We start from the raw sequence: 15085 nt of genomic DNA, 5'->3' as shown, positions 1-15085 counted from the left end.
GGGACTGTGGAAAGGGAACATTCAGGAAACGGGTAAAGCATGAGCAAAGATGGGGGCAGTGGTGAGCACAGGGCTTCAGCGCTGCTGGACGAGGTAGCAGAACAGGAGCTGAAGGGCCTAGGTTTAAAGTGGTACAACAGGAGAAAAAGGACAAATCTGAGTGACGGGAGACTCTGCTTACGAAAAATTGGCAGGATTTGGTGAGTGCTTTAACAGTGATAGAACAGGAGGAAGGGAAGACATTTTTAAGAGTTTGAGCCCAGAGTGTGACAGGGGGAGGTGGAGGGTGTCACTGACAGCAATGGGTGAGCCAGGAAGGGGCACCAGTGGGGAAGACGGCGAGTATGGCTGTGTGTGGGCTGAGTTTAGGTGATAGGCATGCAAGGCCTCTAGCTTTCTTCACTCTAGCTGAAAGGCACGATGGCATTTCCTCCTCACATGGTAAAATTCTAGTCCGTGACACTTCAGAGTTCCACTGGGGACAGGAAAAAGACCAAACACCATTAGAAAAAGCTCAGAATACTACAGAGAGGACCTGTTCCTGGGTTCCTCTGAGGGGACCAACTGGACACTGATCTCTAACCCAGAACCATTTATCATATCACTGCTGAATTTAGAGAAAACTTTTCTAACTTTTGTCTTGCTAAGAACTAATTCTTTATTTCAAATAGGATCAAGTATATAAATAACTGACAGTTCTACTATTTGACACAAGAGAACTTTAAAATACCTTATGTTTATTCACCTTTGTTCTGGCCTAGTAGGTATGTTACAATGGGCTGTAGGTTTACATGGGGATAGAGCCTATATTTCAAGCTCCTGAAACTCTCCAAGTAGCATTTCCTCATCTGTGAGGCAAGAGGCTTGCCCAGCATGACCAATCCCCTACTCCAAAATCCTGACTCTCTGATACAGAATCAGAGTGTACCTTGAAGATGTAAGTTCAAACTCTTACCACCAGATGTCACTGTTGCTCATTAGAAATAGATAACTCCAGGGGACAGCAGGATCATGAATGTAATAAAACCAAAACCTACTTATCCCAATTAGTTCAACATTTACTGAATACCTATATAAGCCAGGCACTAAAGGTCATCGTGCCCTCAAAGAGACCAGAGGAGACACGGAAACAATCACTCATCAGCTCTCCAGTAACCTGCAACATTAAGCCAAGGAATCTCAGTGAAAAATCAACATACCGTTTCTTTTAGGTAAAACATTGATTCCTCAAGGATACTTTCTCTCACTCCAACCCCAGGTTAGGTCCCCCAACCTCGATGTTACTGCTGCAACCTATACCTAGCATTCATCATGCTTTTTTGTAATCACTTAATGGCAGCCTTCCCTGCTAGACTATAAATTGAGGGCAGGGCTCATGAATCTCCTGTTCTGCTGCATTCCCAAGCTTATCATAGTAACAAGGTAATAGCAGTCATTTATGGAATATCGATGCATCAGGTGCTATGCTAGTCACCACTGCATTTAACCTTCCCAAAAATCCTAGGCCACTGATCTTGTCCCCATTTTACGGATGAGGAAACCATGGCTACTCGGCTAGTAGGTGGCAGAACCATGAATCCAGGACTGATGCAATAACACATAATACCACATTCATTTTAGCCACTGTTAAGGACTTCCATTATTTGATGCCAACCTACTTATCCAGCTAATGTATCACTCTCTTCCTTGGATGAGCAACCCCACCCAATTACATAATGCTCAGTACCATTTCACACTTCACTCATTTGCCCTATCCTCTGGCATTGGTCTAGATCAACTTCTCTCAAGTGAGCATTTAGCTTAACAGAATCAATAATGTACTCATCTATTAGAACAATAATTTTCTGAAAATTGTTTCCAAATGTGTTCTTCTACAGAAGGCTTATCCTTCATGAAACAATTGTTAGGATTGCCTACCAGGATCTATGAGGTCTACTGGAACCTGAGAAAATAGTTCCTAGTAATAGCTTTTATTTTTAAAGCACTTTTTCACAGACTCATATAATGACCTATAAGCTACATAAGCCTATATAAATTAACTAGTTCAACTTCTTATTTTATAGCTAAGATTGAGACAACTCAAAAAAGATTTGATCCAGGTTATACAGTCAGTGGTGAGTCAAGACCATGCTATAACCTCGTCTAATTTTATTAATTTACGATAACTGCTGCCACTCCAGCATTGATTTCACAAAGGCCAACTTTCCTAATACCTGTTGGCACCCACCACTTAACTGCCCAGGTTCTAGTCCCAAACCAACAATCCTCTCTAGCTATGGGACCCTGGGTTGGATATTTATACTGTTCATGCCTCAGTCTCCTCCTGTTGAATAAGAATCATAGTTCCTATCTCTTAGGGTTGTTAGGAAACCTAAATGACATTATACATGAAAAGCACTTAGAGCAGTGTGTAGCACATAATAAATGTTCAATAAATGTAAACCATTATTCCTATTTAGTAAATATTTTTTAACCACAGTTCCTACCAAAGGTATAAGACATTCTCTCTTTTCTTGGAACTTGATCCTTGTGTTACTTTGAGGAATTTTTTCCAAACTGAAAGAAATACAAGACGACTGATGTGTTCACTTACTTTAATAACACTACATTTACCATGTTATCACCATGGAATGTAAATTCAGGTTAGACAAGAAAATTCCACAAGTGCAATAAAGCATTCTAAAGTATACCAAAGTTTGGGTATAATGTCTGACCAAACCACCTTGCTGATAAATCACTAATCACTTCGATCATAGGTAATTTGTTACATTTATGATTCTTACAAAGAAAAATAAACAAATTTCATACATTTAAAAAGTATTTTTCATTTACCTTAGAATTAGTACTTAAAACACACATTTCTATTTCAAGATGACATTTAAAAATTATTCTAATACAATAGCATAAATAGAATTCTGCAATTATAAAAAAAGCTAAACTGGGACCCATACTTAAGTTATGCTCATGTTTACATATGATGCTGAAATAAATACTACTTCTAAGCAGCTGTTATCAGCTTTTTAGGTTTGGTTTAAACACACACACACACACATGTTCATTTGTGGGGAAGCATATTCCATGCACTGCTCTGAAAGGGGTCTACGAGCCAACCAGCCCTAAAAACTGAAGTACTCAACCAGTCTGCAAAACAGGCAGAAAAAAGTTAAACAGGATTCCTACATAACATCAAAAGCATGTGATAATCTGCAGCAACTGGGAGGACTTCAGGTTTGCCAAGTTGTTCTCTTTACAACTCATTTCATCAGAAGGCTTTAAGAAGATGCATGTTTTACCACTAACAAGTACATTTAAAAGTGACATATTTCTTTTGTGCTAATTTGACTCTCCGGAATGACCTAGCTAACTACTCATTAGTAATCTGGTTACCAGGCAAATTGAGCCTGCAAGAAAGGAAAACAATATTTAAATTACCATGTTATTGTCTGACCCATTCAAACCATTTATTTGCAACATAAACATATAAATTCAACATGAGATGTCTGGAGCAAGCACCACCAACAAAACCAAGACAGCTGCTCGTCTTCTAAGGTTTAGGTTTTGCCCAGAATTCCTTATACATGGAATAGCCCATACCTAAAGAAAAAGAATGCTAGTTAAGCATTTAAATATTTCCCATGACATTAAGAAAATTGAAAACAGTTCATAAAATAGCTAAAAGTAGCATCCTGCTACCATGCGATATTTACAAGGGGAACAAGACCCTGAACTGCTTACACTCCTGCCTTCTTAAACTATTTACACTTCTAAAATTCTTTTATATAGTTTCCCAGGTAGCTCGGACTATTGAAATACTTGTTTTAAAGAACAATCAATGTTTATCTTACAACTTTAAAAGGAGTCACTCTTGCTACGTAACATCAAGTAAAGCCAATAAAAGAATGTAATACTTATATTAATAAAAATCTTTCCTATTGTCAAAAATTCAGTGAAATAGCAATCATATGTCTCTCCCAGATAATGGATCTTACTGGCAACCTATATACATATCTAGACTCCTCAGTGAAATTATAAGTTCCGTGATGCACAGAATTACCTTTTCTTTCTTTAAAATATTAGTAAGATATATTACAGACAGTAAAAATAGGTCACTACTTGAACTATTTTTATTAATCCAATTTTTACGTGAAAATAAATATAAGTGACATTTACAAACTACTTCAAAGTCAGCTACAAGCTGCCTTGTTTTATTTACAAAGAAATCTATTAATGGGAATTACAAACTTGAAAATTTCCTGTAGGAACCTACCAAGAGTCATTGCTCCCACAACAAAGCCTTGGGCTGCCACGCGCATGTGGATCAGATGAACAGACATTTTAGTATTTCCCCTGCTCTTCAATTTATATAGTCCATAGGCAACAATTGCTGCAAACCCTGCCATTCCTGTAAAACCAATCGTCACAAGCATGTCATGCAAGGGGGCAGGGAACCAAAATGACTTTACTGTCAATCAATGTACTTTTGACTATTTTTATAAGGATGCTTTATGAGATCATTAATTAACATACAAATTGAGTTTTTAATTTTCCCCCCTCAAAACCAAAACTCCTTAATTGGCAGCAAAATAGTAGCAGATTCAGAAGTTAAGATCATCTTCAAAATGTGGGCTGTGGAGCCAGTAGATGCTTTAAGAGTGTCAAGGGAACTTTTACTTTCAGTCCTATTTCCCTTCCTGAAGGGAATCAGTTAATATAGCAGAGACTGTAATAAATCATAACTGTGAGTAGAAGAGGTTTTTTTGAGTCTTGTGAGTCTTTCTAGCAAATCACTGGACTGAGGGTGATCTTCAGGTCCCCCAAAACAGTCATTGAAATAAGAAAGAGTCAATAAAAGAAGTCTGAATACACACAGAAGAACTTTTCATAGAGAGTTCTATCAAGCCAGTCTTACATATTTCAACAACATATGAAAAAAATATATGAAAATAAATGCTTTCAGGATATGCTTGATGAACTGACCACATTTCTACTGCGCTAAAGCTTACAACAGACTGATTATTAGAACATCACAAGCTTACCGATGGGAACAAACGGTGCCTCCCTAGCTTTTCGGATAAGTTTAGATCCCTGATCTTCATCATATGAAGAAAGAGAAACATCTGTGCCGGTTGACATAGTGACTGAAGAATCTGAAAGAGAGTTTCCAGAGGTTCTGCAATTAAAAGGATCTAGAACACTGAATGGCTGGATGTACTTAAAATACTTAGTTTCCACATAAAAACCTAGTGTGTATCCACATGAAGTTTAAGAAGGATTTTTTAGAAACTAACTGTATTTTTAACCCATAGCTACCTTTAGGGAGGGCTGTAGTTATTCCCACCTGCTGTTTGATGTTTATCCAACACAACCAATTCCTTCTTAGCACCACGTCACTGATAACAGTGAAAACTTTTTTTTAACTGAAATAACTTTTGTCAATTAAAATAGTAGCTGTTTATTTTCTGGCTATTTTCACCCTTAATCAACTTCAACTTAACAACTTCACTCAAACCAAACCAATACTCCTTACTGCTTCTTCAAAACATGTTGAATATCCTACTAAGCACTTCTAAGTGTAATTTTCACTGCTTTCAACTGAGACTGACTTACTGACTCCAACATGCTACCTGGTTCAGTTCTCACCTCTGAATAGTTTCCAACCTATTACAGTAATCTCTATTATTGATGGTGGCTGTTTTGGGAAAAAATGACAGTCTGAATAACCAAAATTTCTACTTTAGTTCATTATTAAGGACAAAGCTTTTATTTTATTTTTTGTTTTTGTTTTTTTTTTAGGACAAAGCTTTTATTTTAAATACAACTGCTAGAAATGCCTCTTTTTAAGCATAATTTATGTTCAATTGAACATAATATAGCCTTTTAGTTTTCTACTTAGGGTTGTCATTTCTACCATCACTGCAGCAAATGAATAACTGCAGTGGCCAAAAACTGAATGGCCCCCAGGGCTGTTCTTAATTCATCTTTTTTTTAATGTTTATTTATTTTGAGGGAGAGAGTGAGCGAGGAGGGGCAGAGACTGAAGGAGAGAGAATCCCAAGCAGGCTCCATGTTGTCAGTGCAGGGCCCGATGCAGGGCTCGAACTCACAAACTGTGAGATCGTAACCTGAGCTGAAACCAAGAGTCTGATGACTAATGGACTGAGCCACCCAGGACCCCCTTAATTCATCTTCTTAATGAATGAATATCTCCTAAGCTTCAGTTCTACTTCCCTTTCCATACCTTACATTTCCTGGGCCTCCCTCTTAAAAATTTCTACCTTCTTTTATATTACCCTTGTAAGTGGTACCAAAAAAGGCAAGATATTAACCTGATCATTATATGGATAGGGGAGGGGGGGGCAGGAAAAAAAAGATTCACTTCCATTACCACAGAGACCAAAGACTCCATTCTCCCTTTTTCAGTCATATCCCTTTACACAGGAAGCTATTTAATAGGCGTTTCATCACAATGAGAAAGTAACAAATTCAGTTTCACCTTAGTCACAGTATATATATACTTCCTTCTTCACTGAACTGATTTAAATTGCCTGTAAACTTTACCCAAGATAAAATAAGGGAGTCAAACATAGTATGCAAGTCTCTGATTAGTGTCATTTACAGTAAAGTCAAAAGTCAACTGCCCATCCCACTACCCATATAACATCTCACCTTCATTTCTGGGTTTTTCAAGTGCACCATACTCCCTTCAATAATAACTCTCACTCAACACTTTGCTATTCCAGGGGGTGTAAAGAGTAGGTAAGACCCTCAAAGAAAATCCAACTCTAGAGGGGGGTGTAGTGCTTAGTTTGAAAAGTGAAATCATCTTTCTAAACCCTCATCCCCATTGGGAAGAGTCCAATTCTGTCATCTGACAGAGAAGAAAACCTTAATCTAGAGTTGTGCAGCATCACACTGCTAAATAGGAGGAAACTCAGATTAGAACTAGACTTTCTCTTCTTTTTTTGTACTCCATCACCTGCTAATTGAATAAATCCCTACTTACCGAGCTTTTATTATATACAAGGTTCAACAAGCTCTAAGTTCAGGACGCTCACTGTATATGTGAAAAGTTCAAACAAACACTGAAATAATTAATGGTTAAAAATTAGATTTTTTTTTTAAAGGGACATGAAAGAGCATGATTACTTGCCAAGAGCATAACAGAGACAATGAGAAACGAATTTAGAGTGTGGTATCTTTTAAATAAAGTAGGTTTGGGAACTTTCAGAGAAATATTTGAGACTGGCCTTCAAGAAACTACATAAATGGACTAGATGGAGAGATTAAACATTATATTTTAGTCCAGTATACGCTTATTTGTTGCTTTCAAAACTAGCTATAAGCTTCTGAAAGGCCTAACAGCTCATCACAGATCCTCCTTCCACCTTTCTTGCCAACGGAATCCCACATTATAACCATATTAAATTTCTTAAAGATGTTCTCTACACCTCAGTGTCTCTGCACAAGCTGATTTCTCTGCCTAACACTTTTCCTTCCTTTCCATCTCCTTCAGATATTTTTCCTAGCTAACTCCTCCCATTTTTCGAGTTCTAATCTTTAAAAAAAAAAGTTTATTTATTTTGAGAGAGAGAACGAATGAGCCAGGGAGGGACAGAGAGAGAATCCCAAGCAGGCTCCCTGCTTTCAATGCAGAGCCGATGTGGGGGCTCAGTTCCACAAAACATGAGATCACAACCTGAGCTGCAATCAAGAATCAGACGCTCAACCGAGCCACCCAGGCTCCCCTCAGGTTCTTAACTGATGGCCACTGGAAGTCTTCGACTTTCCGAGTTAATGATAATTGCTTCGGTTATGCAGTCCTATAGGACCTCATGCTTTCTCTATAAAAACTTTCTTATAAGTATCTGTTTCTCTTGCTAGAATCCTTGAAGTCAGGAGGCTAATCTGCCCTGCTTATATCTATCTTCACTGCTTCACACACTTGCACATAGTAAGCATACCACGAAATATTTGTTGAATAAATTTAAAAATAATATACTGCAACAATTAAAGTTATTCTCGGGCATATTTTATTTAGGAATATTTAGTGAAAGCAGTAACAATTATACACATTTGTAGAGTTTAATTGGTCAGTAAGAAAAATGCCAAACTGTATGTACCCAGGTGCTTATTTAATTTTTATATTAAAGAAATGATAACATGAGTGGGGCTTGGTTCCTTGCAACCACAGGAACCTATTCTATAAAACTATTCTATGACACAATCCACTTTTAAAAACTAGCATCTTCTTTTGCAGATACATTCATTTTTTTTCCGTTTGCCTTATTTATTCCTAAACTAAGAAGTCATTTGGGAATTATCTCTAAAAGCAAGAAAGTCAGTAATCTTTCCTCTAATCTCTCACATCTGGATCACTATAATTGTTCAACAGGTCAATGGAGCAAAAGTTTTTTGTCTCCCTCTTTCAGGAGAGGGGATGGCAGTCTCTCTCCTGTACATAAAAGAAGAAAATCCATTGATCTCCATTCCTCACCTATGATGGAAGGTCATAGATGGGTAGGACATTTGATCTGGTTTTCAGAAAGTAATCCCTAGGGTAAGAATACGGGTATGGGGGAATAATTTGGTCACTATTTGCTTTAAGTGACTAATAATAACCTGTCTCTGATCAAGAACACCTTGTGTGCACATCTGAGGATAAAATAAAGAGGAATATTAAAAACTCAACACTTATACCAGATTTATTGTACTATACTTCATATTACATTTTTAGATCATCTTATACATTCTAATATACTACATATTCATAACACTCCTTGCATGTAAGATTTTGATAATTCTCTTCCTAATTTTCATCTGAAAGTTTCCCAAATATTTATGATTTACAGCACATAAATTGAAAATGGCTAACTTTTAAAGTATCAGGATCAATAACTATGGGTGATATAATTTGAGAATAACCACCGAGATGATTAATCCATGCCAAAAGCCTAGCTTTACACACGGAAGAAGGGTTATGAAGGGTTATATGAACTGCTCAACACCAAGAATACATCTCTGGCAGGGTAAAATTAGAACCCAGATCTCCTGATACACAGTCCAGAGTTCTTCTGATTGACAATATATTGCCAAAGCATCAATCTTATGATGCTGGTAATATAGTTAATCTGAAAAATATTAAAATCCATTCCCTAACAAAAGCTTGCATTTCTTTCTTTGAATTGTAAAAATATGCAAGTCATACATAAAATTAAATGGAACTTCCTTCCCCAGTGACTTGACTCTTCCAACAATTTGAACTGTGCTTTGAATAGATTTTTTTTCCACTAGCACCACTTCTAGATTTTCCTTTATTTTAATTTTCTCATCTGCCCATAGCAATGAACCCAGATCTGTCAAAAAAGCTGAACAGGTACAAAAAGAGCCATTGATGACCAGATAGTCAAAGTCAGTTCGAAAACACTACTGTCTAAACTTACTAAGAGATACTACCAAAGACCTTTCCAAATGCATGGGAACCTAGAAAAGACATCAGGGAGATGATGTAACAGACTGAAGGATCTTCACAGCCCGTCATTTGGTCACAGGAACTATTAACAAGGGCTTCAAATTTTGATTTTTCATCGGTCAGCTGTCAGCTCGTTTAAAATGGCTGCAAAGGTCCCACCCTGGAGATTCTGAGTTATTGAGTCAGGGGCAGGGCCCAAGGAATCTGTATTTTAAGAAGCCCTCTTCAAGTGATTCTGGGGCACAAGGAAGTAAGAGATTCCCTGGTATACATGACTCAAACATGTTTGTCCTGCTAGGGCCTGGTACCACTTCAATCTGTCTGAACTTTTCAACCTAAACCGGTCATACTCGAAAGTGCCTGGGTACTTCCCGAAGCACAGATTCCTGCGGTGGGGATCACCCCATACAGGGAAATAGCTGCTGCCCACACCGGTACTAACAAGAGAAAGGAGACTAACACCGCCGAATCATTTCAGCGGCTCCCAATTCTAAACCCGCGCTATGTTTTCTAATCTCTAACCGGCAGGCTTAACTTTCAGGAAGAAATTTAAATTCCTTCACAGATGTTTATACAGGGCCTGAGGGCTTCTTACCTACCTAACGTAAGAGAGGATCGCCAACGGTGGGAGGAAACACGGGGTCGTAAAGAAGGGTAAGGTCGAGTGGTTTTACGCTCTCAACCTTTAGAACCTCCTCCCGTCTCTTCCCGTGACCTTGTCGGGACTCTGCGGGCCGGAGCGCTCGCCCTCCCAGTCCCTCCTCACCACCTCGCGGGCCCACTCTCCAGAAGGCTCCCTGCTCCAGCTACCGGCTCCCTGAGGTCGGCCCCAGGCCTTTCCATGGGTCTCTCACTACTGCCTCTCCCCGAGTCTTCCCTCTCGGCCACGACTCACTCCACAAGCTTTGGTTTCATCCTCTCGTTGGCTCCGTATCCCCTCACCCGACAGGCCGTCAGGCTTTGTCTCGGGACCCCCAACTTTCCCTGAACCACGAGGTCGGGCCTGAGACCCTCCAATTACACCTCGTCCCGTTCAACCTGGGCATCGCCCCTTCCTCCCAGCCCCGCGGCCCCCAACACTCCCAAGGCGCTCTCGGCCCAGCCAAGCGCTGCACCACTTCTTCCCTCCCCACGGTGGGCAGTCCTCCGCTCCCAAGACTCCCTTAAGCTTCACTTGCCTGCAATGACTGGAACTCTTAAACTCCAGACGGTTGTCAAGCTCCAACCGGTTTCAGGCTCTCGCCCACGCCCGCTGTAAAACCGGCTTCTCTTTGTCCCGCCCACACCTGATCCTAGCCAATCAGAAACCAGCGGCCGGCAAGCGAGGGTCCCGGTAGGGGCGTGCGTGTGCGCGGTGGGTGGGGCAGGTCCCGGATTGGCTGGGGATGACGCGCGCCGGCTGTGGCTCAGGGTCCCCGGCTCTCGCGTAGGGATAACGTCAGGGGTGAGAGTTCGCCGTACGAAGTTCACGCGAGGACTCCAGCGTCCCTGGCTCTTAGGCTGGCGGGACCTCAGATTTCTCTCGCGTTTTTTCCCTCGTGCGGCGGCGGCTAACTCCGCGAAGGCTGTGTCCAGAGCGCGGGCCTGGCGGGGACGGGCATGAGGGGCTTCGGTCGCAGCTAGTTCTTGGGAGGCTCGGGGAAGGACGTTCCGGCTTTCACGGGCGCCGACGGCGGCGGGGCGACGGAGCGCTCGATCCTTTCCGCTCGTCTAGTAGTTATCTGCTGCCACGAACACGTGCTGTGGAGCCTCTCGTGGAGCCCTTCTTGGGGCTTGCACTCTGGTGGGGGGCAGCCATTAGTTGCAAGCATGGGGTCTCTAGAGCGGTGGTCTGACCCAGAACAGGGGAGGTTTCTCTGAGGAAGGCAGTGTCTTGAGGTGACAGTGAACTTCCAGGGAGGGAGCCTCTAGTTTGTTCGTATGATAGATAACCAGTATCTGGCGAGCTGATGCAAAGCGTCAACTGTGCCGTAGGGAATATATCTGTGACTAAATTAGAATCTCTTAATGTTGCCGTGAAGTGAGACAGGTTGCCCATGTTGTGTATCACACAGGTAGGAACCAAGTGCCGTGAGCTCCGGATTCTGAAACTCTTTTTGTCTCATGATTGAGTTAAGACACACGTAGGAAACATTCGTGTTATATATGTTGAATTAAAAACGTCATACCTTGGTTTTATTATGGTATGGCTTTCACCTACTTGAAGGCACATACTTGGTCTGGTTCACGCCCATATTTCCTGGAACAGTCTTTGAGCTCAGCTCAGTAGGAGCCCAGTGATGTTAAATGAAGACATAAGTGATGCAGTAATTGTAGGGTTTCAAAAATAAGGGGGATAACCAGAGACTTATTTAGGATAATTAAAATGACAAAAGAGCCTGAGAGACTTGAATATGAAGGTAAACCCTAAGTCATTAAGCCCCGTGATTCTGGAACTATAAAGGCTAATAGCAGCAGGGAGCTGAGCGTATTCATTCCTGAAGGGGATTTGTACAAATCAAAGGAATGTTAGCTTCCTTTGCACATTTCCAGAGAATGAGATTTGGGATCTGGGAGACTTGAGTGCCAGCCTCAGGCTAGCCACAAAGTAGTCTTGACTTTGGGTTTTACTTCTCAAAACTTCACTTTCTTCATCTGTAAAATGGGGGTAACAGTGGTGCGTTTAATGAGGAAAATGTAGGTCTTAGAGTGTTAGTACAGCGCCTGGCATGAGAAGTGTGCACTCTTACTTTAAAAGTTCCTGTGCTGTGCATTGTGTGGAAAGAGGCAGACCCTGCCCTAGTTGTATGAGAAATTATCTCTTTCTGATTGGTATATAGAAGCCAGATCTTGGTAAATGATAATGATAAATACCTGAAATAATCAATGCAGAAGATTTTTTAATGGAGGTTATTCTGTTATACTTTTTTCCGTGTGGTGTTCCAAGAAAACAGCAGTGACAGCTGACAAACCATTACATCTTTCATCATGCAGACCTAATTGATAGCAAATGTACATCATGTATTATTCTCCTTACTCTGTCATTTAGAAGTTTAATTGATGCAGAAGACTTTAAAAAATTATTCGGGTTCTCATGCATTAAACTAACCTACTTGTAATTTGTAGAAGGAAAGACAGCACAAGAAGTGTCTGCCTAATTTGCTAATTTCTGCTCTTTGGAGAGCCTTTGTAACTTCTTATGTTCTTAATAGAGGTTTACACACGATCGATCGATCGATCGTATCTACTGTAAGAGAAATGCGCTTCTAAACTCATGTCTATTTAAGCTGACGCCCAGTTTAAAGCTACACTACTCTTTTTTATATTCTTAAAACTACTTTGTGATCTTTATGGAATTTTTTCTAAAATTTTGAGAAAATTGGTAATAGCTACAGAAATTTTAAAACCAGAGTTCAAAGTCACCTTCAGCAATTATATTTCTTGGTGTGTATATTTTGTTGGGTATTGTACTGGATTTAGAAGTTAAAGACCTAGTCCTTTTCCTGAGATGATTTACAGTCTGATTAGGTAGAATGGAAAGATACAGAAAAACACTAAAAACAGTCTATGATAGGTGGTTTCAACACAGCCTCAGGTAGATACAGTGAGCGAGCAGTTTCAGAGAAGGCTTCTTGGGACTGGGGTTTGAGTGATTAAGCTTTGAAGAATGACTAGCTTGTAAATAAATTGGGAGACTATTTCAGAAAGAGAAAACAGTGGGCAGAGGAATAGCAGTAGAGTATGGGATTGTAGCTCTAGCATGGACAGTGAATGGGGAAATGGCAAAATTTGTGACTAAAGGAGAGTCAGAATAATGGGAAGTAGGCTTAAGCTACATTGGGAAGGACTTTAAATGCTAATTAAAGAAGTTGCACAGTATTCTATCAGGTGGCCCTTGAAGGTTTGGGAGTAGGATGTTGACCAGAATAATTAGAATATATTTGAGGTAGATGATAGTGTAGTAGAATGGTTAGAAAGGGAATATCAGAAAGTTAAAACCCATTCAGTGTTTAGCTCATTATATTATTTGTATTGAAGCCGTATCTGTGGTCTTAAGGATATGGAAGACTGCTACATGCAGTGGCCTCATCCCTCTACCTCCTTGACAAGAACCACTATTTTGAAGCAACAATAGTTCTTACAAAGCAGTTCTCAGGCAGAATCGTCAGGGACCCAGACCATCTTAAAATCCATGTTAGAGGACTGTCCTGCAGGGCTACTCAATATGTCACAGCTCTGTACATCTTACATTTTGTAGATTCATGGAATACTACTTAAGGTGTTTGTTTTAAACAAAAGTAAACTTCCCAGGCACATTAATCACGTTTTAAAGTTTATTTATTTATTTTGATAGAGAGTGGGGGAGAGTCAGAGAGAGGATCCCAAGCCAGCTCCATGCTGTCAGCATGGAGCCCGATGCAGGGCTTGAACCCAGGAACCATGAGATCATGGCCTGAGCTAAAGTCAGAGGCTTAACTGACTGAGCAACCCAGTGCCCCAAAAGTTTTGTTTAAAACTAGGTAGGAACTTTTAAATAAACCAAGATTCTGTGGCAAAAGGTAATTGGGCCCCTTCCTGGACTGCTTATTTAAGTCTATCAAGTGTTTTATAAGAAATGCTATTTTTCCCCCCAGAAGGAGCAGCTGCTAATCGTATCAGGCCACCAGGTTCTGCTCAGGTATGATAGTTTCTCTTTTTCACAAATTATATATGCCAGAACATTAAGTCTGAGGTACCTAGTCCATCACTCTGCCCTTTAGGAAGAATAGTTCTAAAATGCAATCTCAAAACTCTCCACATGGGGGGAAGTCACTGTCTCCTACTTTTATATCATTGGTTTCACTCAACTATGTAAAATATTTTTCTATTAGTAACGAGTATGGCAGTAGGATTTGTGTGTTTAGATAGTGATATTTTCTGTAGTGAACAAAAATATTATACTTGAAACATTTTAGTCTTGAATTAATTTTTCCACCAATGCACTAGATGATATTGTTGTTCTGGGCAGCAACATTCTTCTTTTAATTTTTTTTTTAACGTTTATTTTTGAGAAGAGAGAGACAGAGCAGGAGAGGGGGAGGAGAGAGAAAGAGGGAGACACAGACTCTCAAACAGGCTCTAGGCTCTGAGCTGTCAGCACAGAGCCTAATGCGGGGCTCGAATTCACGGACCACAAGATCATGACCTGAGCCGAAGTCAGACGCTTAACCAACTGAGCCACCCAGGCACCCCCCCCTTTTATTTTATTTTATTTTATTTTATTTTATTTTATTTTATTTTATTTTATTTTATTTTGGGCAGCAACATTCTTCTTAAGAAGTACCAAGGGGGGAAAATGTGGTGGAGTGGAAAGGGGACTGGCCTGTGTCCCCAGGACTGCTACATGCATGTAGTTGAGAGACATGGATTTGAATGCTGCCTTGAATGCTTATTACCATTATGACCTCAAACAAGTCATTTAGCCTGTTGGAACCTCAACGTTTCATCAACAAAATGGGGATATTAGTAAGTTCCTTAGATGCATTGTATGATCTAAATAACCCTATTTAGATCTAAATAACCCTATTTACCAAGAACAGTGCTTAGGATATATCAGACACTCTGTACATGTTAGTTCCCCTCTCTAATGCAGTCCCC

The 15085-nt window shown here is 40.2% G+C and overlaps 2 protein-coding genes across 9 annotated transcripts in view; one reads left to right on the top strand and one right to left on the bottom strand.

Moving 5' to 3' along the window:
• Positions 1-2577: 2577 nt before the first annotated feature.
• Positions 2578-10787, bottom strand: HIGD1A (HIG1 hypoxia inducible domain family member 1A). Its single transcript, XM_015062817.3, has 4 exons — positions 10648-10787; positions 5037-5147; positions 4268-4402; positions 2578-3594 (listed from the first exon to the last, which is right to left on the bottom strand). The coding sequence occupies exons 2-4, from the start codon at positions 5131-5133 to the stop codon at positions 3545-3547; spliced, it is 282 nt and encodes a 93-aa protein (XP_014918303.1). The 5' UTR covers positions 5134-5147; positions 10648-10787; the 3' UTR covers positions 2578-3544.
• A 158-nt stretch (positions 10788-10945) lies between these two features.
• The window catches only part of ACKR2 (atypical chemokine receptor 2), a 57221-nt gene continuing 53081 nt past the window's right edge, over positions 10946-15085 (top strand). For 6 of the 8 annotated variants that reach the window (XM_053221570.1, XM_053221572.1, XM_053221571.1 and 3 more), the window contains exons 1-2: positions 10946-14126; positions 14750-14953. The gene's annotated coding sequence lies outside the window, so the exon portion shown is untranslated. The remainder of the gene's footprint in view (positions 14127-14749; positions 14954-15085) is intronic. The other 2 variants (XM_053221568.1, XM_053221574.1) reach the window with 2 other exon arrangements.

Source organism: Acinonyx jubatus, chromosome C2 (assembly GCF_027475565.1).
Source record: "Acinonyx jubatus isolate Ajub_Pintada_27869175 chromosome C2, VMU_Ajub_asm_v1.0, whole genome shotgun sequence".
Classification (NCBI taxonomy): Eukaryota; Metazoa; Chordata; class Mammalia; order Carnivora; family Felidae; genus Acinonyx; species Acinonyx jubatus.
This window is presented reverse-complemented; position numbering and strand designations above follow the sequence as displayed.